A 24,170-nucleotide genomic window follows, 5' to 3' on the forward strand; every position below is an offset into this window, starting at 1 on the left:
CCACACTCCACCAAACCAAGGTCCACACAACTATTGCCTGCACTCCAAGGGAGGGAGTTAGGCATCTTCCCAGTAGCAGGCCATGCCTTCTATTCCCGTTCTGCCACAAAGGAAAACAAATTAACTTGAGTCAACCAAAGACTTTAAAAAATCATATATTATATTTATAATAAAATATTCTTAATCTTTATCAATTTAAGAAACCACAAATTTCCTCTTCATCTAAATAAGTATGTAAAAATGCCTCTATATTGTTGTTAGTCATTTTCCTCCAAAGAAAATGAAGTGCAGTTATAGATTGGTGGAAAGAAGTTGAGAAACTCAGTTATAAATGCTTGTTGGGTTTTTTTCTTTATTAAAGGTTTATTAAAACCATTTCTGGTTTTTTAAGTAAAGACATTATACAAAGAAAATACATTGAAAATACACTCAATATCCTTAACAGATAGCCCAGGGGACAGCCAAAGGCAGGTTTTGTGAATCCATTCACTCAGTTTCCTTCGCCTACCAAGGTTTTCTTTCAAGTGGGGACTGGTAAGTCACTCATTCAGAAATTAGATGATGTCATCTTCCAAGTCAGAGTTCTCTGAGCTGTCATCCACCAGGATCACTTCCATTTCCTCCTCTGTATCAGAGTCTTCATCTTCACCCTCTTCTACCTCCTCTAGGCTTGCTAGGTCCTCATCAGAGGGAGAAAAGTCATTGTCCTCATACTGTCCTGTGTTCTCACTATTGTCAACCTCCTCCATTTCTGCCTCCAGCCACTGGTCAGTATCAAGAACTGCTTCATCATCAGTGTCATCATCATCATGATCACCATCATCATCATGATCATCATCATCATCATGATCATCATGATCATCATGATCATCATCATGATCATGATCATCATCATCATATTCGTACTCATCCTCTTCCTCCAGTTCTTCCTCTTCAGAGTCCTCCTCTTCATCTTCTTCCTCTGCCAGACGCTGCCTGCCCACCTCATAAAGCCTGCATACTGTGTCCATGTTAGGGGCATCCATACTGCCTTGATTCTCAATGACAGCAAGATAGCAATCTTTGGTGTCTGTACACAGGTCAAAGATGTTCCGTTTCACATCAATAGTAGCTATAGGCTTATAATCAGTCGCATTAAATGTTCGGAAGGATGACCCAAAAGGGCTCATCATCCTCTCTTCCAAGAAGTCATCTTCATCATCTGCCTGCAACATTGCTCCATACATCACTGTCCCTGTGTGGTTAAACACCACATGACATTGATCCAGAGCAGGAACTGTGTGTAAAAGATGGAAAGTTCGCAGGTCCCAAATCTCTGTGTTGATGATGACCTCCAGCCCATTGGGATGGAAAACACCACTGATATTCCTGTTGAACTTGTCAAACTTGTGGAGGGCCTGTGCAGAGCGGACATCCCAGAGCACCCCATCATTTAAGACAAGGTCATCTGTAGGATTAAAGGTGGCACAGTTCCTCTTGTAGTTGTTGGCAAGATCTGGGATAAACAGAGTCAACAGCTTGGTGCCAGTCTCAATATCATAAATGTGGGCAATGTCTTCTTCTGTGCCTATGATCTGATCCTGAGAGTACTTACTGAACTCAACATAATGATCTTCTGTGAAGGAATGTTTCATATCAAATACTGACCTCATCCCCCAAAGTGCAGACAAAGGATGGCTCCAAGTGCCAGATGTCAGAAGTAAGGACCCATCCCTGGAAGGTTCAAGGTGTGTGATGGCTGAGTTGTGACAGTTGTAGCTGGCCTCTTCCTGTCCACTAAATACATTGTAGAGTTTCAGCTGCCCTGTATAAGTACCAAGCATCAGGAACCTCTCCTGGGCTGAGAATGCACAACAGGTAAAGCCACTCTCATATTCATGAGCTTCCCGGAACACTGAAATAGGACGAAATCTGCTAAAGATGAGGTGCCTATCAAAGCATCCGCCATCCACTCCTCCATATTTTGGAAACAATGCCCTGTTGTTTAGCCTTGAGGTAAAGTTGATTGGTGCTTGCCGCCTCTGTTTTGGCTCAGGACACTGGTGAGGAGTAAAGAGAGAAAAAGGTGGACACGTGGCAATGGGGTTCTTGCAGCGAGCATGTTGCTCCCTAAGATGCTCTGTGATGATACTGTCCAGTGTTGGTGGGGAAGGAAGATGTCTATCCAAGTGTGTTTTTTCAGCAGGGCTCTGGCTATTAGCACCATGGTCTGACTTCTGCTGCAACACTTGAACTTTCCTACCATTGCACAGTGATGGCCTCTCTCTGATAAAACTGGTCCTGCCAATTAAAGAGGAGTTGTCTGCATATGATGGGCCAGGCAAAGCCAATGAATCCTGAGCTACGCATGGCAGAGGTTCAGCAAGGCAGGCAGAAGGGGCAGAAGCACCCACAGCTGTATGGTTGCCCAGTTGGCCAGCAATGCCATTGCCAATTCGAGGAGTCCAGGGAAGAGAGAGTGGAAAAGCAGCAGCAGTCACAGGGGTGAAGGCAGAAGAATGTGAGGCTGCATTCATGGGCAGGTCAGCCTCTCTGGTCAGCACAGTGGCTGTCTCTCCAAGTCCTTTAGAAATGAGATGGTTTCTTATCAACAGGAGCAGTTCTTTCTCAGGGAAGGAGATCCTTGACTGGGCAACAATACCTGCTTTCTGTAGTTGGGCCAGGGACACATCAGTGCCAACCAGAAGAGGCTTTCCTGATACTCTCTCAATGAGCTCAGCTGCATAGTTGCAGAACTTGACATGGTTGCTAAGCTTGTCCTGCAGCACTGGCTCCTTCATCAGCTGTTGAATGTGGCAGCTACTAAAAAGTGGCAATTTGCTGATAATCTGTCCAACAGTGCTACTTCGAGACAAACCCACTAGGGCCTTGCAGGCCAGGGCCCTGATGTGGTCTGCATCTGTGATGGGCATCTTGATGGACAATAGGGACAGAAGCACCTTGATGCCATTGTTAGACTGGACCACATTCCACATCTTGGCCAAGATATGTTCACTGCTCTTGGGGTTCTGAAATAGCTTTCTCTGAGGAGTTCCAGAAGTAAATTTACCAATACTGGATATTCGGTTATCTGGGCCACATACACAATTGATGATTACTTGAAGGGCTGACTTCTGAATTTCAGCATCATGAATAAAGTATTCACCTTCAGCCACTCCCAAAATGATGTTGATACCTACAGTGGATTCAGTAGAGCCACGTTCATCCAAGACCTTCACCGACTCTGCCAATTGGAGCTGGATTTTTGGCACCACAGTGAGGATAGCCAGGACGTCCAAAGCAAAGCGCACAGTGTCATTCCTTCCATGATAGGTCTTCCACTTGCAGGAGATGGAAATAAGCTGCACCAAGAGCTGCACACAAGAAAGCTTGAGGAAGATTTCAGCAGGTTCCCAATAAAACTGAACTGGGCCATATTCTATCAAAAACTCCATCATTTCCACAATCTGCTCACGAGTGTATGAGCATGCCTTGTAGGGAGTTTGAGGGTGCACAAGAATACCACCCTCAGTCCTCTGAAGTGACTGCTTGACTTGCTCCAGTTTAATGGCCAAGTGAGCCTCAAAATACTTTCGCAGAGCCATGCAGGTATATTTGCCCCTTTGGCAGGTAGCAAGGATTTTATCATCACTCACATGTGCACCCTGGCCTTCCAAATTTAAAATCTCCAAAGTACTGATCAAGTTCACTAGACGACGCAGACCATCATAATAGTCAAAGAGTTCCAAGACAGCCCGGAATGAGAAGCAAACTGAGAAAAACATTGTAGCGTGGCAGCATCCTGAAGCATGAGAACATTCCATTAACCATAGGGCATAGTTCACCACAGCAGAGAGAACACTGTTGGGATGCAAGCAAACTCTTTCCATAGCATCCTGGTTGGAGGACAGGTAATACAAGCATATAGATACACCAGTTGCAGCCATAGAAGGCCGAGGAATTTCCAGTAATTTCTGTACTCCACCATGTACAACAAAGTCTATGGCAAATTTGTTATGGATCAGGAGAGATGCTAGGTGCTTGAGTGCCTCAAAAGTAAGCAGGACATCATTAGTCTGTTTCAGATCCATATAAAACATCAACAATTCTCGGCATCCAAGTTGCATGAATATGGGAAGTAACTCCTGATACTCTCCTACAGGGGTCAGGTACTGGAGAAGAAGTCTCTGCTCAATAGTGGGAGTCATTGGATAGAGGGTATAATTGGTGCCAATCACCCAGGGGGACATTTCTGACCAGCTGCTATTAGACAGCTCAGCAAACACACCATCTGGCTCAGAAGGTGAGAAATCCAACTTCTGCTGGCCTCTCCTAACATTCTCTCTGTCACCATGCTCTCTATTCACAATATCTACTGCCATGTCACCATAGTCCATATTCACAGCTTCCTCATCCAGAGGCAAACGTGGCTCTGATGAAAGCTTCTGTGGACTAGGACACTTACTTTCCTGCCGCAAAGCCACTTCCTGAACTTGTAGCTCTCTCAGTCTGCGAAGCACTATTGCCACCAGCTGTGAATTTTCATCTCTATAGTTTGGTGTGCAGTGCTGTGAGAGTTGCTGCAGGGAGCTGAGCAGAGAACATGGCCGAGCTGGGAAACCACAACATGGTAGACAGTCATTGGTCTGAACATTTGTAGATGAATTTCTAAATGGTCTTATTAAATAAAAAACATGGAGCGAGTGCACGGCAGGCGATTCAAGATGGCGGAGACAAGCAGATGCAGGTAGGCCTGTGGCAGCGGCCAGCGGAGGTGGACGGGCCCAGCGGAGGTGGTGGAGACATTCAGGCCCAGCGGCGACCCACAGAGGTGGACAGGCCCGGCGGCATAGATAAGCAGACGGAGGTGGACGGGCCCTGCGGTGGCCAACAGGGTCATTCAGGCCCAGCGGCAGCTGGTGGAGACATTCAGGTCTGGCGGGGGCCCACAGAAGTAGACAGGCCACGCGGCGGAGATAGGTGGACGCAGGTGGGTCCGCGGCGGCGACCTGCGGAGGTGGACGGGCCCGGTGGCAGCGGCCGACAGGGACATACAGGCCCAGTGGCAGCCCGCAGAGACATACAGGCCCAGTGGCAGCCCGCAGAGGCAGACAGACCCAGTGGCAGCTGACAGGGACATACAGGCCCAGTGGCAGAGACAAGCAGATGCAGGTGGGCCTGAAATCAGCTGTCCCTGAAGAAACAGCCCAATAGCACCAATTTAACCAAGAACCCCTACTAAACCAAGACTAAAAATTAGAACAAGAGAGGCACTCTCAGACACAGACACCACCTGCACCGCACAGAGGAAAAGATGAGTAGACGCCAGTGCAAAAATACAGGCAACAACATAAAGACCTATATGGCAACATCAGAACCTAGTGATTCTACACCTGCAAGACCTAAACATACCATGACAGAAGAAACAGAAGAAATCAGCCCTAAAAATGACTTTAAGAAGATGATAGAGGCCCTTAAAGAAGAAATAAAACATTCCCTCAAAGAGGAAATAAAAACTTTCCTTAAAGAGGAAATGAAAAACTCTCTTAAAGAGGAAATAAAAACTTCCCTTAAAGAGGAAATGAAAAACTCCATTAAAGAGGAAATAAAAAACTCCCTTAAAGAAATGGAAGAAAAAACGAACAAAAAATGGGAAGAAATCAAATCAAGCCAAGAAAAAGCAATTAAACAGATGAAAGAAACATTCCAAGATCTGAAAAATGAATTTGAGACAATAAAGAAAACACATGCTGAGGGAATGCTGGAAATAGAAATCCTGACAAAACGAACAGGAACTATAGAAACAAGCATAACCAACCGATTGCAAGAGATGGAACAGAGAATCTCTGACACTGAAGACACGATAGAGAAAATAGATTCGTCAGTCAAAGAAAACACTAAAGACAAAAAAGTCGTAACACAAAACATCCAGGAAATTTGGGACACCATGAAAAGACCAAACCTAAGAATAATAGGGATAGAAGAAGGTGAAGAATACCAACTCAAAGGCACAAAAAATATATTCAACAAAATCATAGAAGAAAACTCTCCTAACCTAAAGAAAGAAATACCTATGAAGATACAAGAAGCTTACAGAACACCGAATAGGCTGGATCCAAAAAAAAAAAAAAGTCCCCTCGCCACATAATAATCAAAACACTAAACACACAGAATAAAGAAAAAATATTAAGGGCCGCAAAGGAAAAAGACCAAGTAACATATAAAGGCAAACCCATCAGAATAACACCAGACTACTCAATAGAGACTATGAAAGTTAGAAGATCATGGACAAATCTCATGCAGACACTAAGAGACCACGGATGCCAACCCAGACTATTATACCCAGCAAAACTCTCAATCACCATAGGCGGAGTAAACAAAATATTCCATGATAAAACCAGATTTAATCAATACCTGTCCACAAACCCAGCCCTACAGAAAGCACTAGAAGGGAAAATTCAACCCAGAAGCTAAACACATCCATGAAAAATCAAGCAATAGATAATCCCACACCAACATACACCACAGAAGGACAACACAATACAACCACAAAAAATAACAGGAATTAACAATCACTGGTCATTAATATCCATCAATATCAATAGTCTCAACTCACCTATAAAAGGACATAGGCTAACAGAATGGATAAGAAAACAGAACCCATCCATCTGCTGCATACAAGAAACACACCTTAACTTCAAAGACAGACACTACCTCCGAGTAAAGGGCTGGGAAAAGGCTTTCCAAGCAAATGGACCTAAGAAACAAGCTGGTGTAGCTATCCTAATATCTAGAGAAAAAAGATGTTTCAAAAGAGAAGAAGTCTTGTGCCAATGCCTCAGTGGTCCAGGTAACTACCAGAACTTGGAAATCCGCGACGGAGACTAAGGCAGCAGAGATGAAACACATAGATGTACATATAGGAAATAATAAAGAAAAAGTCAGTAAAGCCAAGAAGAACAAAAGAAAGGTAGATGCTGAAGCCCATCCGTCAGATGAGCCTGTGAACGAGGAACCAGTGACAAAAAAGAAAAAAAAAAAAAGATGGAAAGCAAATCCAAAAATAGTACCGAGGTGCCAAAGGATGACAGCAAGACAGAGGAGACTAAGGGGGACAATAAAAAGCAAAATACTTCCATTAAAAAAGGTGCAAAGAAGAAACCTCAAAAAGGTAGGTCAAGTGGGAAGGACAGCAGACCTGCTCAGGAGACACAGAAGGAGATGGCTCCAGCAGAGCCTCCTTCCATGGAGCTGGCTCAGGAGGAGGTCTCTTCCGGTCCTGCGCTCACTCAGGTGGTGGTCACCCCTACAGGCTCTACTCAGCCCGGGCTTCCTTCTCCCATGGATATTGCTCAGACTGGGCCTGCTTAGATCGAGCTGCCTTCTCCCCTGCAGCTTCCTCAGAGGGAGCTGCCTCCTCCCACGGAGCCTCCAAGGATGGAGCAGCCTCTTCCCATGGAGCTTACTCAGATGGAACAGCCTCCTTCCATGAAGCCTGATCAGATGGAGCCTCCTCCTCCTATAGAGCCTGCTCAGAGGGAGCCACCTCCTCCCATGGAGCCTGATCAGATGGAGCTGCCTCCTCCCATGGAGTCTCAGCAGGGACATTGTCAGAAGAGGCTGCTTTGTCCTTTGGACCATGCTCAGGTGGAGGTTGCTCAGACAGGGCCTCCTCACATGGGATCTGTTCAGAAAGATCCTCCTGTTGTCATGGAGCCACCTCTTCAAGTGAAACCAGTCACCAAAAGGTTTTCACCCCGAAAAGAGAGTACCAAGGAGAAGTCGGGCATGCGAAGTGAGGTGGTGCGGCAGGAGCAAGTCCTTATTGAAGTTGACTTGGTGCCTGTTAGAGATAGCCAGCTTCTGAAGGGAAGCAGGCATGCACAGGATCTTCCAAAGGAAAACTCAAGAAGAGACGAGACACCTAAGGACCAAGAAATTGGCTCTGATGGGGAAGGAAATAAAATGGCCCCTCTCAAGAAAGTGGGAACAGAGGAAACTGGAAAGAGTCTAGCTATGCTTGCTGCTCCCAAGGAATCTACCAGTGTCTTATCCTCGGAACAAAACTTAAATGGGTCAGGTGGTGAAATGTTACATGCTAAGTGTCAGACTGGTTCAGCTGGGCTTTGTGAAATGGAAGTGGACACTGAGCAGAACCCAGACAGTGTCCCTGTGAAAGCCTCAGCACCCGAAACGGCGTCACCATTGCCTCCTGTCCCATCACTAACCATAATGGCCTCGCCTCCTATCACTTTGGCTGAAAACAAGTCACCGGACATTGATGAAGACGAAGGCATCCACAGCCATGATGGAAGTGACCTGAGTGATAATATGTCCGAGGGAAGTGATGATTCTGGGCTGCATGGGGCTCGGCCAGTGCCACAAGAAGCAAGTTCAAAAAGTGGGAAGGAGGGGTTGGCAGTTAAAATAACCGAGGGAGAGTTTGTTTGTATTTTCTGTGATTGGTCTTTCAGAAAGGAAAAGGATTACAGCAAGCACCTCAATCGCCATCTGGTTAATGTATACTTCCTTGAAAAAGCAGCCGAGGGGCAGGAGTAGTTAGTGAGCCGGCCGGTGGAGGGCGGCTCGTTACAGTTTGTAAGCAATGCCTCACTTTTAGTTTAAGGCAGTAGACACACACAAGCTCGCTTTAATTAGTGTCCAGTGCTGATATTTAAGTGACATTATTTCCTTAGGACTGTATGTGTTACCTAGTGACTTGCAAAAACCTTAGCAAATCCTAGGGAGTTAATGTAAGAAAACAGATACTTAATCTGTTAGCTTGTGCAGTGCAGTGAAGAAAGGCGGGATGGTAGGTGACGTTCTCCGGGGTGTCTACCTGTGTGGAACCGGTCGGGTGTTCTGCCCTTTTCACTTCACTTGCTATTTTTAGTTCCTTGTTTAGGCTGATAAAAATTGGCGTAGCAAATTACTTGAAGAATTTGCCTGCTTTATATAAGTAAAGTTAGCACTTTAAGGTTTCTTTAGAGATGAGGAAAGACATTTAAATTGAAGAAAAATTCTTTCAACAGTGGACATTGTATCTGTCCAGGTAATTGCTTCCTGACTTATGGTTGATATTTTGTGCTTCTATGTTAATCATTATGAAAAGTGATTTTTGGTGGGTTTTTAATTTTTTTTTTATTTTGGTGCTTTACTGGCTTAAGATGTTGCACATGATTTTTTGTTTTTCTTTTTTAATCTATGCAGTTAATTCCCCCCCCCTAGAGATAGCATTGTGTTTAATAGTAACACTTTATACATATATGCATGTTAGTTTTTTTTCTTTTGGGGGGTTACTTTTAGGCTTGTTTGCAAAAGGGCCATTTTTCTTTGCTGCAGTTGTCTTTTTTGCAGAACAATAGTATGTGCAAGTTTATGAGCAATGGAACATGCAGGTTCAATCCATTGTTTTTATTTTTTTAATCTTAACCTCTTGATCTATGCCAGAAGCAGTTTCATGTAAGTTATTTTGATGGTGAGCATATGTGTAATTCTACAGCTCTCCGGGTCTGGTTTTTGCAGTAAGCCACTAGATCCCATATTGAACACAATTTAATCTCATATCAGCCATTAGAGTTTTTTTACTTTGCTGTTTCTAGCTTATTTCTTACAGAGTGAGAAGTCATTCTTTGAAGAGTTTCTTTTTCCAATAGATGGTTGATGTTGGGATGGTTACTCAAATCAAGTGATGAGTGATGAACTCCAAGTCATCCTTGGAAATAGCAAATCTGTAGCCCAACATAATTATCCTTTAAACTAGAGAATATCACTTGTGAGAAAGCCATCATGGCCACATGGCTGATCTAGAGTAGAGTGCTGAGTTCTGGCAAACAGCTGCGTCTTTCTTCCAGTGAGTACCTGAACAGGGCTGATGTGAATTATGTACAGTCCAGATTTTAAGAATCATACTTTCTCAGGGATCTCTACAAACTAGTGGGTGTCCTTGATGCCCCTGTGAGACAGCCTCTGTATGGGAGAGGCCTCACGTGACTTTGTCCCTGGTGTTCCTCTGGGGACACCTGTGTGAGAAACTGCATGCTCCAGAACCAGCTCTCGTGTTCTTTGGCCAATGCCGGAGTGTGAAATAGTCCAACGTGGGATTTTTCTTACTGGTAGTAAACAAAGGATGATCCCAATCGGGAATCATGATATATATATATTTTGATGGTCATATTCTGTTTTGAAATAACCTCAGTGTATTTCATTTATTTTCTTTTACCTGGCGATCTCTGAGCAGGCTTCAGATTTTGACAGTTGATGAAAGATACGACAAGCATTAATGTGTGGGTGAAAAGCTTGGTGAAATTCTGAGTGAAGTTTTAGTTAAAGTTGGTTGAACTTGGGATTGACTGGGAGGCCAAAGATTTAAAAAGCAGAAGATTCTCTCAAGACACAAGTTGTGTGATAATAGTGTGTTTTGTGTGTGTGCATGAGAATTTGTAAATGTTGAATTCTAAGCTCCGACAATCATTGTCAGTGCAGATCAAGCTGCAAGTATTTATGGTTTAAAACTTAAATTATAAAGCTAGTTACGTCTTTCTAACAACTAGTTTTAATGTTTATGAGCATATTTTACCTACATTACCTTTTCAGGATGTTGAGAAAGATGCATCACAAGCACAGGCTGGAGGCTGGGGACTAGATGGTTTTGAGGAAGAGATCTTGGTGGACTCTTTCATAGAGCAAAGGGAAGCAATGCCTTCTGGGAATTGAGCTAAGTTTTAATCTAGTCTTTAAGATTAGAAGTCAAAAACAAAAATATTAAGGAAATGAAAAACTAATTGATCTTTGAAGCATTGTTATGTGGAATTGAGTGGGACTTTTGAGGCCTTTCTTCCAGAAGAAAACAAGGACTTGGTTGTCAGGCCTATATTAGGCCTAAACCTTGGTGCCATGTATTTGTACTTAAATCATTTCAATGGAAAGTGTCTTAGTGATTGGAACTTCTAGTGCAGTTTGGAATTCTTCCATTTGAAAAATGTGATATTTACATGGGATTGTTTGAATCTTGTTTTCTAGTCCTTCCCCATCACCACCCTCATAGTCTGAAGGTAGATTTTTCTCTTGATAAAGGAACAAAAAAAGTGAACATCTTGTTTGTAAATTGGTATCTAGTAACTAGTGGTAAACTTGAAATGGTAGAATTCTTTAAAGCCTAATTCTAGGTAGCCTTAGGAAAATGTATCTTAATTATTTTTGAACCTGTATTCACCTTGTTTTTTTCAAATATCTTGTTATATTTTCTTTTTCAGAGCTGCTTCTTATTTGGGGCTACTTTTCTTTTTAAATTGAGGTGTAATTTATAAAAGGGTACATTGTTTTGATGAGACTTTTTACAACAGTGGCTGGATGTCTTTCTTTAGTTTTCCAAGAAGGGCCATTTTACTTTTTTAGAGTTACTTTTTAAAGTCATGAGGTCAACAACTTGGACTACTAGGCATGTAAGTGCTAATGCAAATTAAAGCCCAAGTTGACCTCCAGCAGCAGTTCATTCTATGTTGACAGTGAGAGAACACTTTGCCTGTTAGGATACTGTTACTCGTGGACTGAAATGCTGAAGAAACCCCTCCCCCTATTTTGTTTTTTGCAAAAATCAAGGTATATTCTAGGGTTTCCTGGTTGACCTCAACAGATAAACTGAGATGATAGTCTTAGTTCAGAAATGATCTGAATGGAGATTTACAGTCTGTGCATACAGCTGGCTAAGTGAGATTGCTTTCACAGTTCTGCATGTATCCCATCAGCTTCCCATTAGTTACTGAACTCTTAAAACTGGTATTGTAACAAAAAAATGAAGAAGAAAAAAAGAGAAAAAAATATCTCTTACATTCTAAGAGACAAACTTTTGCTGAACCTCACAGCCAGAGTGAATCATATACCTTGAAGTTACTTAAGATTTAAGACTGCTAGCCACCTATGTATTCAAACTGTTAGCTTAACCTGACTTTAAGAGAACAATGTAACAATATCAGTTGCCTTGGATATCCCATATGATCAACTTTTACAACTTAAGCTAATGCATAGCTGCAATCTTATGTACTCTTCCATGTCCCAGATCCCGTAATACATGTGTATCATTTGCTGAAAGCAAATACAGAAGTTGAAAGCAACTTCCTAGAATCTACCATAAATGTTGAAATCAATCATTTAGTGGTATTGGTTGATAAAAAATGATGCTTGCTATTGAAATCAACCATTTATGGATATTGGTTGATAAACAATGATGTTTACTATTTAAATCAACCATTTATAAGTATTGGTTGATAAGCAATGATGTTTGCTCTTGAAATCAACCATTTATGGGTATTAATTGATAAACAATGATGTTTGCTATCTGGGTCATTTGTAATCCAATGGAGCCAGTGATTTAATCTCTTGTAAAACTCTGTTAAAGTATCCCATTTCTTCCCCATGTGATATTTTCTGTTCTGTTCAATAAATGCAGAGTGAAAAAGATAAATAAAAATAATAATAAAAACATCAAAACAAACAAACAAACAAAAAAATGCTTTGTAGGTAGAGTTTTCCTGCCTTGCCCACAGTCAGGACAAATCTCTGTCACCACCAGTCCCAACCAAGACCCAACCAAGTAAACACAGAGACTTATATTGCTTACAAACTGTATGGCCATGGCAGGCTTCTTGCTAACTGTTCTTATAGCTTAAATTAATACATTTCTATAAATCTATACCTTGCTATGTGGCTCCTGGCTTACTGGTGTCTTCACATGCTGCTTGTCATGGTGGAGGCTGGCAGTGTCTCCTCCCACCTCCCTGTTCTCTCAATGCACCTCTCTGTTAGTCCCACCTATACTTCCTGCCTGGCCACTGGTCAATCAGTGTTTTATTTATTGACCAATCAGAGCATTTGACATACAGACCATCCCACAGCAATGCTTGTTGCTTTTTTTTTCTTTTTAAAGTTTTATTAAAAACTACTTCTTGTTCTTTAAGTACAATATTATACAAAGAAAATACATCGTGAAATACCCAGAGACAAGTTTGTTTGTTTCCTTGTGGAAAGCTGTGTCCATACTAGGAGAAGGGTATGCAAACTAGGACCTAGTCCCTAGAGTCTTACTTATTTACTTTCTTTGTGGTTGTTATTGTTATCAGAGTGGGCCTCAGATTCCATGGGGGACTCTAAATCATAGTCCTTAAATGCAGGGCATAAACTTCCTTAAAAGACAGCCCTGGGAGAGAGCAAAAGGCATATTTTTTTAATCCATTCACTCAGTTTCCCTTGCCTGCCAAGTGGGGACTCATACATCAATCACTCATTCAGAGAATAGATGATGTCATCTTCCAAATCAGAGTTGTCTGAGCTGTCCTCCACCAGAATCACTTCCAAATCCTCATCTGCATCAGAGTGTTCATCTTCCCCCTCCTCTTCCTCCTCTAGGCTTGCTAGCTCCTCATCAGAGGAAGAGAAGTCATTGTCGCCATCCTGTGCTGTGTTCTCACTGTTTTCAGGTTCCTCCATTTCTGCGACCACCTGCCGGTCAGTGTCAAGTTCCTCTCCATCATCAGTGTCATCATCATCATTCTCTTCCTCCAGTTCTTCCTCTTCAGAGTCCTCCTCTTCATCTTCTTCCTCTGACAATCGCTGCCTGCCCACCTCATAAAGCCTGCATACTGTGTCCATGTTAGGGACATCCATACTGCCTTGATTCTCAATGACAGCAAGATAGCAATCTTTGGTGTCTGTACACAGGTCAAAGATGTTCCGTTTCACATCAATAGTAGCTATAGGTTTGTAATCAGTTGCATTAAATGTTCGGAAGGATGACCCAAAGGGGCTCCTCATCCTCTCTTCCAAGAAGTCATCTTCATCATCTGCCTGCAACATTGCTCCATACATCACTGTCCCAGTGTGGTTAAACACCACATGACATTGATCCAGAGCAGGAACTGTGTGTAAAAGATGGAAAGTTCGCAGGTCCCAAATCTCTGTGTTGATGATGACCTCCAGCCCATTGGGATGGAAAACACCACTGATATTCCTGTTGAACTTGTCAAACTTGTGGATGGCCTGGGCAGAGTGGACATCCCAGAGCACCCCATCATTTAAGACAAGGTCATCTGTAGGATTAAAGGTGGCACAGTTCCTCTTGTAGTTGTTGGCAAGATCTGGGTTAAACAGAGTCAACAGCTTGGTGCCAGTCTCAATATCATAAATATGGGCAATGTCTTCTTCTGTGCCTATGATCTGATCCTGAGAGTACTTACTGAACTCAGCATAATGATCTTCTGTGAAGGAATGCTTCATATCAAATACTGACCTCATCCCCCAAAGTGCAGACAAAGGATGGCTCCAAGTGCCAGATGTCAGAAGTAAGGACCCATCCCTGGAAGGTTCAAGGTGTGTGATGGCTGAGTTGTGACAGTTGTAGCTGGCCTCTTCCTGTCCACTAAATACATTGTAGAGTTTCAGCTGCCCTGTATAAGTACCAAGCATCAGGAACCTCTCCTGAGCTGAGAATGCACAACACGTAAAGCCACTCTCATATTCATGAGCTTCCTGGAACACTGAAATAGGACGAAATCTGCTAAAGACGAGGTGCCTATCAAAGCATCCGCCATCCACTCCTCCATATTTTGGAAACAATGCCCTGCTGTTTAGCCTTGAGGTAAAGTTGATTGGTGCTTGCCGCCTCTGTTTTGGCTCAGGACACTGGTGAGGAGTAAAGAGAGAAAAAGGTGGACACGTGGCAATGGGATTCTTGCAGCGAGCATGTTGCTCCCTAAGATGCTCTGTGATGATACTGTCCAGTGTTGGTGGGGAAGGAAGATGTCTATCGAAGTGTGTTTTTTCAGCAGGGCTCTGGCTATTAGCACCATGGTCTGACTTATGCTGCAACACTTGAACTTTCCTGCCATTGCACAGTGATGGCCTCTCTCTGATAAAACTGGTCCTGCCAATTAAAGAGGAGTTGTCTGCATATGATGGGCCAGGCAAAGCCAATGAATCCTGAGCTACGAATGGCAGAGGTTCAGCAAGGCAGGCAGAAGGGGCAGAAGCACCCACAGCTGTATGGTTGCCCAGTTGGCCAGCAATGCCATTGCCAATTCGAGGAGTCCAGGGAAGAGAGAGTGGAAAAGCAGCAGCAGTCACAGGGGTGAAGGCAGAAGAACGTGAGGCTGCAGTCATGGGCAGGTCAGCCTCTCTGGTCAGCACAGTGGCTGTCTCTCCAAGTCCTTTAGAAATGAGATGGTTTCTTATCAACAGGAGCAGTTCTTTCTCAGGGAAGGAGATCCTTGACTGGGCAACAACACCTGCTTTCTGTAGTTGGGCCAGGGACATATCAGTGCCAACCAGAAGAGGTTTTCCTGATACTCTCTCAATGAGCTCAGCTGCATAGTTGCAGAAATTGACATGGTTGCTAAGCTTGTCCTGCAGCACTGGCTCCTTCATCAGCTGTTGAATCTGGCAGCTACTAAAAAGGGGCAATTTGCTGATGATCTGTCCAACAGTGCTACTTCGAGACAAGCCCACTAGGGCCTTGCAGGCCAGGGCCCTGATGTGGTCTGCATCTGTGATGGGCATCTTGATGGACAATAGGGACAGAAGCACCTTGATGCCATTGTTGGACTGGACCACATTCCACATCTTGGCCAAGATATGCTTACTGCTCTTGGGGTTCTGAAATAGCTTTCTCTGAGGAGTTCCAGAAGTAAATTTACCAATACTGGATATTCGGTTATCTGGGCCACACACACAATTGATGATTACTTGAAGGGCTGACTTCTGGATTTCAGCATCATGAATAAAGTATTCACCTTCAGCCACTCCCAAAATGATGTTGATACCTACAGTGGATTCAGTAGAGCCATGTTCATCCAAGACCTTCACCGACTCTGCCAATTGGAGCTGGATTTTTGGCACCACAGTGAGGATAGCCAGGACGTCCAAAGCAAAGCGCACAGTGTCATTCCTTCCATGATAGGTCTTCCACTTGCAGGAGATGGAAATAAGCTGCACCAAGAGCTGCACACAAGAAAGCTTGAGGAAGATTTCAGCAGGTTCCCAATAAAACTGAGCTGGGCCATATTCTATCAAAAACTCCATCATTTCCACAATCTGCTCACGAGTGTATGAGCATGCCTTGTATGGAGGTTGAGGGTGCACAAGAATACCACCCTCAGTCCTCTGAAGTGACTGCTTGACTTGCTCCAGTTTAATGGCCAAGTGAGCCTCAAAATACTTTCGCAGAGCCATGCAGGTATATTTGCCCCTTTGGCAGGTAGCAAGGATTTTATCATCACTCACATGTGCACCCTGGTCTTCCAAATTTAAAATCTCCAGAGTACTGATCAAGTTCACTAGACGACGCAGACCATCATAATAGTCAAAGAGTTCCAAGACAGCCCGGAATGAGAAGCAAACTGAGAAAAACATTGTAGCATGGCAGCATCCTGAAGCATGAGAACATTCCATTAACCATAGGGCATAGTTCACCACAGCAGATAGAACACTATAGGGATGCAAGCAAACTCTTTCCATAGCATCCTGGTTGGAGGACAGGTAATACAAGCATATAGATACACCAGTTGCAGCCATAGAAGGCCGAGGAATTTCCAGTAATTTCTGTACTCCACCATGTACAACAAAGTCTATGGCAAATTTGTTATGGATCAGGAGAGATGCTAGGTGCTTGAGTGCCTCAAAAGTAAGCAGGACATCATTAGTCTGTTTCAGATCCATATAAAACATCAACAATTCTCGGCATCCAAGTTGCATGAATATGGGAAGTAACTCCTGATACTCTCCTACAGGGGTCACGTACTGGAGAAGAAGTCTCTGTTCAATAGTGGGAGTCATTGGATAGAGGGTATAATTGGTGCCAATCACCCAGGGGGACATTTCTGACCAGCTGCTATTAGACAGCTCAGCAAACACACCATCTGGCTCAGAAGGTGAGAAATCCAACTTCTGCTGGCCTCTCCTAACATTCTCTCTGTCACCATGCTCTCTATTCACAATATCTACTGCCATGTCACCATAGTCCATATTCACAGCTTCCTCATCCAGAGGCAAACGTGGCTCTGATGAAAGCTTCTGTGGAATAGGACACTTACTCTCCTGCCGCAAAGCCACTTCCTGAACTTGTAGCTCTCTCAGTCTGTGAAGCACTATTGCCACCAGCTGTGAATTTTCATCTCTATAGTTTGCAGCAATCTCTTGATTTTCCATAGCACCTCCTAACAGTGCTGTAGAATATGTCCTCAGTGGCTGATCAGCCTCTTGGGCCCATTTGAAAAGATTTTCTACAATCCCTTCCTCTTCTTGAAAGACAACTGCAGTTTCTAGACCTGGCAAGAGGTCCAGGAGCAGTCTGCAAGCTGCAGTATTTAAAGAGAGCTCTCTACTTGTCATCACATACCCGTTCACCAGTGCATTCATGAAATGATCATTCTTGGAGAATACTCTCAGCAAGTGGCCCAGCATACACTCTGGATCAGCTCGACCAGGATGTCGATCATCAAGTGGGTCTGGATCTCCTTTATGATATTCTTCAGTTTCTTTTTCAATTAATTCTGACATCCTGGTAAGGATAGGTACCATATCCTGCCCACTTCCATGGCCCTCTTCCCACTGCTCCAGCAAGGCAGTGAGCTCAGCTTTGGAGTCCACATGTACCACTACTGTAGTCATGGCTTGTCCCAGCTTAAGGCTCAAGAACCATTCACAATGGCTAGAGTGGTCTACATTTGCTTTCAGCAAGTCCAGGGATCAACGTTGTTTGGAGCAGGTTGTAGTCAGCAGCTGATGCTTAGATATGTCTTTCATCCCACAGAAAATCTGCGGAGACAGATAGAGTGATTACAACTTGCATTTATATATTATATCATCTTCTGAGCCTCCCTGACCTTGGGGGCAGAGTTACCAGGACAGCTGTCAAGTCCAAAAGCTCAGAGCCTTCCAGGAGGCCTCTGTAGTTGCTTGCTAAATTTCTCAGCTTGGAAGTTCACTCTGATAGTCTGAGAACTCAAGACAGTCTCAGAGCCATGGGAATGTATCAAGGTACGTGGCTCACGTAGACCCTGAGGCCAGGAGTTCCTGAGTGAAGGTCCAGCTTTAGAATTAGGGTTTTTGGTTTGAATATTGCTGGGCTGTCCAGAAAATGTTAATCCCACCAATCAAGTATAAGACCAGTACCACAGTTTCAAGCTAAATTTGAAGCAACTTTTAGATAAATACTGGCTAGATGGATGGCATCTGCTCAGGTTCATACACAGGTATCCATGAAATGGCCTGGAATATTTTCTTATCCCTTGATAATCTGAGCTATAGGTATGGATGAATAAGGCTCCACCTTTTCCACCCCTTTAACATTGACATTGATCACCAATGTGTGTGTCAGCACAATTTCCATGATTATAAGTCTCATAAGCCCTGAACTTGCAAGATGGGTTCTTGAGAGCCACATTTGCACTGTGCTGGAAATGTCATCTGACACCTTTTAGAGGCCAACAGAAATTAGAAATACAAGGGTAAATCTTGCCTTTTCTCAAAAAGTTTGAATGGAAAATCACTTGGAGGTAATTAAGATTTTAGGAACAAATGAGGAAAACACATTTCAAAAAGCTTAGTCTACAGGGATTGGTTCTAAAATCCTAAGAGCTAAGTTTGAGATAAATATTTAGCCTCTGTTAAATGTTGCACTATAGTATATTGAAGAACAGTGGAGCTCAGTTATTATATTCAGTCTTTTTTTTTTATTTTAACAATTTTTTCCTTTTTTTTTTTTTGAGACAGGATTTCTCTGAGAAGTTTTGGTATCTCTCCTGGATTTCGTTCTGTAAACCAGGCTGGCCCTGAACTCACTGAATTCACAGAGATCTGACTGGCTCTACCTCCCAAGTGCTGGTTTTAAAAGAGTGTGCCACCACTGCTGGGCTTTTCCTTCATTTTTTGTACCAACAAGTTTCCTCCCTTCCCCCTGCCACTTCCCCCACCCTGCTCTCCATCCATCCACTCCTCCTGTCTCCTTTCAGAAAGGAGCCGGCTTCCTAAGGGCTTAAACATAGCTTGGCACCTAAAGTTGAGATAGTGCAAGATGAATCTTAAATGGTCATAGAAATAAAAAACACAGTTCTCAGTATTGGGGTGAATTCTGAAAGGTCAGAGGGACAGACGAGACACAGTTAGAAAAACAAAAACAAAAAACTACACAGGAAACCCTATCACCAAGAACAAACAAACAAAAAACAACAACAAAATCAATCAATCAATCAATACATAAATATCATGGAATCAGATATTGGGCTGAATAACTGGGAGATCAGAGGAAAAGGACAAGCCACAGCTAACCTCACCGCAACAACGCCTGATCAGATCCTGTTTCCAAGAATCTTCAGACTGTGAAAGATTCTGAGTTCTCACCCCCAATGGATCTTGCTAAACTGCTGCTGCAAAGCCTCAAAGCTTGAAAGCCTCTAGTTCCTGGTCCTCATACCTTATATACCTTTCTGCTTTCTGACATCACTTCCTGGGATTAAAGGCATGTGCATCTCCCAGGCAAGACGTGAGATCTCAAGTGCTGGGATTAAAGGTGTGTGCCACCACACCTGGCTCTGTTCTCCGTGTGGCCTTGAACTCAGAGATCCAGAAAGACCTCGGCCTCTTGAATGATAGGATTAAAGCCATGTATGCCACCATTTTTCTGTTGATTAAAGTCATTTGGCCACCATTTATCTGGACTCTATGGCTATCTAGTGACTGTTCTATTTTCAGACCCCAGATAACTTTATTAGGGTGCACAATATATTGGGGGACACAATATCACCACAAGGTAGGACTTAGCTCCTCCCCCTGAATCAGGCTGGGCAAGGTAATCCAGCATGGGGAACAGGTTCCCAAAAGCCAGCTAACAGCCAGTGACAGGTCCTAATCTCACTGCTAGGAGCCTTACAAACAGACCAAGCTACAACACTGTCACATACAGAGGGCCTAGGTCGGTCCCATGTATGTACTGTGCTGGAGAAGTCATCTGACACTTTTTAGATGCCAAAAGAAATTAGAAATACAAGGGTAAGTCTTGCCTTTTCTCAAAACAGTTTGACTGGAAAATCACTTGGAGGTAATTAAGACTTTAGGAACAAATGAGGTAAACACATTTCAAAAAGCCTAGTCTACAGTGATTGGTTCTAAAATCCTCAGAGCTGAGTGTGAGATAAATGTTTAGCCTCTGTTAAATGTTGTACTATAGTCTACTGAAGCACAGTTGAGCTCCATTGATATGTTCAGGGTTTTTGTTGTTGTTGTTTTCTTTTAACCTTTTTTCCCTTCCAGGATTTCAATGTGTAGTTTTGGTTCCTTGTCTGGATCTTGCTTCTTATATCAAGATGGCCTGGAACGCAAAGATATCCGCTGGCTCTGCCCCTTGAGTGCTGGGATTAAAGGCCTGTACCACCTCTGCCCGGCTTTTCCTTTATTTTATGTACCAACAAGTTTCTTCCCCACCCCCCGCCACTCCCATTTACCACCCACCACACCTTCCCCACCCTGCTCCCTATCCATCCACTCCTCCTGTCTCCATTCAGAGAGGGGCGGGCCTCCTAAGGGTTTGAACATAGCATGGCACATGAAGTTGAGGTAGTGGACATGAATCATAAATGGTCACATTTAATAAAAAAGAATTCAGGTCTCGGTATTGGGGTGAATCTGAAAAGTCAGAGAATCAAAAAAAGCCCCAGCTAAAAAAAAAAAACAAAAAACACAGAGAAACCCTGTCTCAAAAATCAAAAAGTAATGACAACAACAACAATCAATCCATCAATAAATCAATCAATACTGAGAAATCAGAGGAATAGGACAAGCCACAGCTAACCTCACCTCAACAACTCCTCATCAGATCCTGTTTCCAAGAATCTTCAGATTGTGAAAGATTCTAAGTCCTCACCAGAATGGATCTCAGCTAAACTGGTGATAAAAAACCTAAAAGCTTCAAAGGCTCTAGTTCCTGGTCTTCATGCCTTATATACTTCTGTTTCCTGACATCACTTCCTGGGATTAAAGGTGTGTGTCACCATGCCTAGCTGTTCCCAGTGTGGCCTTGATCTCTGCCTCCAATGTGATAGGATTAAAGGCATGTGTGCCACCATTTTCTGACTTCTGTCTAATCTAGTGTCCGTTCAGTTCTGTGACACCCAGATAACTTTTATTAGGGTACACAATTTAATGGGGATATGAAGGAGATACGGACCCCATCTTAGGGTAGGGCTACCTGCTGTCCTCAGTTCCAGAATGGACCTCAGGAATGTGCCATGACAACTCAGAACAGACAGAGGGCAGTTTGCTCCTGCAGACAATCTGTCTGGGGTTTATGTCCCTGGAAGATACCTAGATAATCCTGCTGAGCTGTCCAGATGATCCTGCTCAGTAAGTTGTGGATTACAAGGCTTGTAAGCACTGAACTTGCAAGATGGGTCCTTGAGAGCCACATTTGCACAGTGCTGGAGAGGTCATCTGACACTTTTTAGACGCCAAAAGAAATTAGAAATACAAGGGTAATCTTGCCTTTTCTCAAAACAGTTTGACTGGAAAAATCACTTGGAGGTAATTAAGATTTTAGGAACAAATGAGGAAAATACATTTCAAAAAGCTTAGTCTACAGTGATTGGTTCTAAAATCCTCAGAGCTGAGTTTAAGATAAATGTTTAGCCTCTATAAAATGTTGTACTATAGTCTATTGAAGTACAGTGGAACCTCATTAATATATTCAGTCTTTTTTTTTTCTTTTACCATTTTCTTTTCTTTTCTCTCTCTGTCTCTGTCTCTGTCTCTGTCTCTGTCTCTGTCTCTCTCTCTCTCTCTCTCTCTCTCTGAGACAGGGTTTCTCTGTGTAGTTTAGGTGTCTCTCCTGGATCTCGCCCTGTAAACCAGGCTGGCCTAGAACTCACAGAACCAACAGAGATCTGCCTGGCTCTGCCTCCCAAGTGCTGGTTTTAAAGGCCTGTGCCCCCACTGTCGGGTTTTTCCTTTATTTTATGTACCAACAAGTTTCCTCCCTTCCCCCTGCCACTTCATTTACTGCCCCTCACCCCATCAACACCATGCTCCCCTTCCATCCACTGCTGCTGTCTCCATTCAGAACGGGGCGGGCCTCCTAAGAGCTTAAACATAGCATGACACATGAAGTTGAGGTAGTGCAAGACTAATCTTAAATGGTCTTATTAAATAAAAAATTTGGATCTGCCATGGTAAATGAAGACCACATGAGAAAAGGAAGAAACAAGTGCTAAAGAGGCCCACAGAAATCCACAAAGATACCCCCACAAAAGACTGCTGGCAATGGTCGAGAGACAGCCCGAACTGACCTACTCTGGTGATGAGATGGCCAAATACCCTAATAGTTGTGCCAGAAACCCCATCCAAGGACTGAGGAATCTGGATGCAGACATCCACGGCTAGGCCCCGGGTGGAGCACTGGGAGTCTAATTAGTGAGAAAGAGGAGGGTTTATATGAGTGAGAATTGTTGAAATCAAGGTTGGATAAAGCACAGGGACAAATAGCCAAACGAATGGAAACACATGAACTATGAACCAAAGACTGAGGGGCCCCCAACTGGATCAGGCCCTCTGAATAGGTGAGACAGTCATTGGGCTTGATCTGTTTGGGCGGCATCTAGGCAGTGGGACCAGGTCCTGGGCTCATTGCATGAGTTAGCTGTTTGAAACCTGGGACTTATGCAGGGACGCTTGGCTCAATCTGGGAGGAGGGGACTGGACCTGCCTGGACTGAGTCTATCAGGTCGATCTCAGTCCTCGGAGGAGACCTTGATCTGGAGGAGGTGGGAATGGGAGGTGGGCTGGGGGGAAGGAGAGGGGGGCAGGAAGGGAGAGAACAAGGGAATCTGTGGCTGTTATGTAGAACTGAATAGTATTGTAAAATAAAATAAAAAAAAAAAACTTGGGGTCTGGGTATTGGGGTGAATTCTGAAAGGTGAGAGGAATAGAACAAGCCACAGTTAAAAGGAAAAAAAAACAGAAAACAAAAAAAATTGTGCAAAGAAACCCTGTCTGGAAGAACAAACAAAAAATCATAAATAAATAAATAAATAAATAAATAAATAAATAAATAAATAAATAAATAAATAAATAACACGGAATCAGATATTGGGCTGAACTACTGAGAGATCAGAGAAATAGGACAAGCCGCAGCTAATCTTACCTCAAAATCTCCTGATCAGATCCTGTTTCCAAGAATCTTCAGACTGTGAAAGATTCTCAATTCTCACCCGAATGGATCTTGTTGAACTGCTGCTACAAAGCCTAAAAGCTTAAAAGCCTCTAGTTCATGGTCCTTATGCTTTATATACATTTCTGCTTTCTGACATCACTTCCTGGGATTAAAGGTGTGTGTCTTTCCCTAGCAAGACATCCGATCTCAAGTGCTGGGATTTAAGGTGTGTGTCACCATGCCTGGCTCTATTCTCGTTGTGGCCTTGAACTCACAGAGATCCAGAAAGATCTCTGCCTTTTGAATGATAGGATTAAAGGCGTGTGTGCTACCATTTTTCTGGCCTCTATGGCTATCTAATGACTGCTCTGTTCTCTGACCCCAGATAACTTTATTAGGGCACACGATATATTGGGTAACACAATATCAACACAAGGTAGGACTTAGATTCTCCCCCTGAATCAGGCTGGGCAAGGTAATCCAGCATGGGGAACAGGTTCCCAAAAGCCAGCTAACAGCCAGTGACAGGTCCTAATCTCACTGCTAGGAGCCTTACAAACAGACCAAGCTACAACACTGTCACATACAGAGGGCCTAGGTTGGTCCCATGTAGGCTCCCTAACAGTTGGTCCAGAGTCCATGTACTCCCATGAGTTCAGGTCAGGTGTTTCTGTGACTTGCTGTCATGACCTCGACCTCCCACACCCCCACTGCTGGTACAAATCCCCTGTCTCTTTCCTAAGGACTCCCAGAGCTTGGCTGTGATCTCTGCATCTGCTTCTATCAGTTACTGAATAAAGTCTCTGATGACAATTAGGGTGGTCACCAATATGATTACAGTAGATGGCCAGTTCAGTTACCCTCTCCACTATGGCTAGGGATTTTAGCTGGGGTCATCACTGTGGATTCCTAGGAGTTTTCTTGGCACCAGATTTCTCCCTAGCCCTCTGTCTGGCCCCCAAATTGCCTCCTGCACCCAGCCTGCCCAAATTGCTCCCTCAAG

General features: G+C 43.5%; 2 protein-coding genes across 4 annotated transcripts; both read right to left on the bottom strand.

Moving 5' to 3' along the window:
* Nucleotides 1–539: 539 nt before the first annotated feature.
* Nucleotides 540–7,769, bottom strand: LOC143269675 (DDB1- and CUL4-associated factor 1-like). The gene is given in 4 exon segments (XM_076555681.1): nt 540–816; nt 907–4,569; nt 4,843–4,988; nt 7,722–7,769. Coding segments are annotated over 4 exon segments (4,134 nt in total).
* Nucleotides 7,770–13,106: 5,337 nt separating this feature from the next.
* LOC102924357 (DDB1- and CUL4-associated factor 1-like) lies at nt 13,107–17,710 on the bottom strand. 3 transcript variants are annotated; one of them, XM_076555700.1, is made up of 2 exons: nt 16,637–17,710; nt 13,107–16,477 (listed from the first exon to the last, which is right to left on the bottom strand). In XM_076555700.1, the coding sequence occupies exons 1-2, from the start codon at nt 17,635–17,637 to the stop codon at nt 13,255–13,257; spliced, it is 4,224 nt and encodes a 1,407-aa protein (XP_076411815.1). In that variant the 5' UTR covers nt 17,638–17,710; the 3' UTR covers nt 13,107–13,254. The 3 variants fall into 3 exon arrangements, with proteins under 3 accessions (XP_076411815.1, XP_076411814.1, XP_076411816.1); XM_076555701.1 differs by having other exon boundaries at nt 13,260–13,311; nt 13,550–17,710; XM_076555699.1 differs by having other exon boundaries at nt 13,107–17,710.
* Nucleotides 17,711–24,170: the final 6,460 nt, after the last annotated feature.

The sequence above is a fragment of the Peromyscus maniculatus genome, chromosome 20, assembly GCF_049852395.1.
Source record: "Peromyscus maniculatus bairdii isolate BWxNUB_F1_BW_parent chromosome 20, HU_Pman_BW_mat_3.1, whole genome shotgun sequence".
In the NCBI taxonomy this organism is placed as follows: domain Eukaryota; kingdom Metazoa; phylum Chordata; class Mammalia; order Rodentia; family Cricetidae; genus Peromyscus; species Peromyscus maniculatus.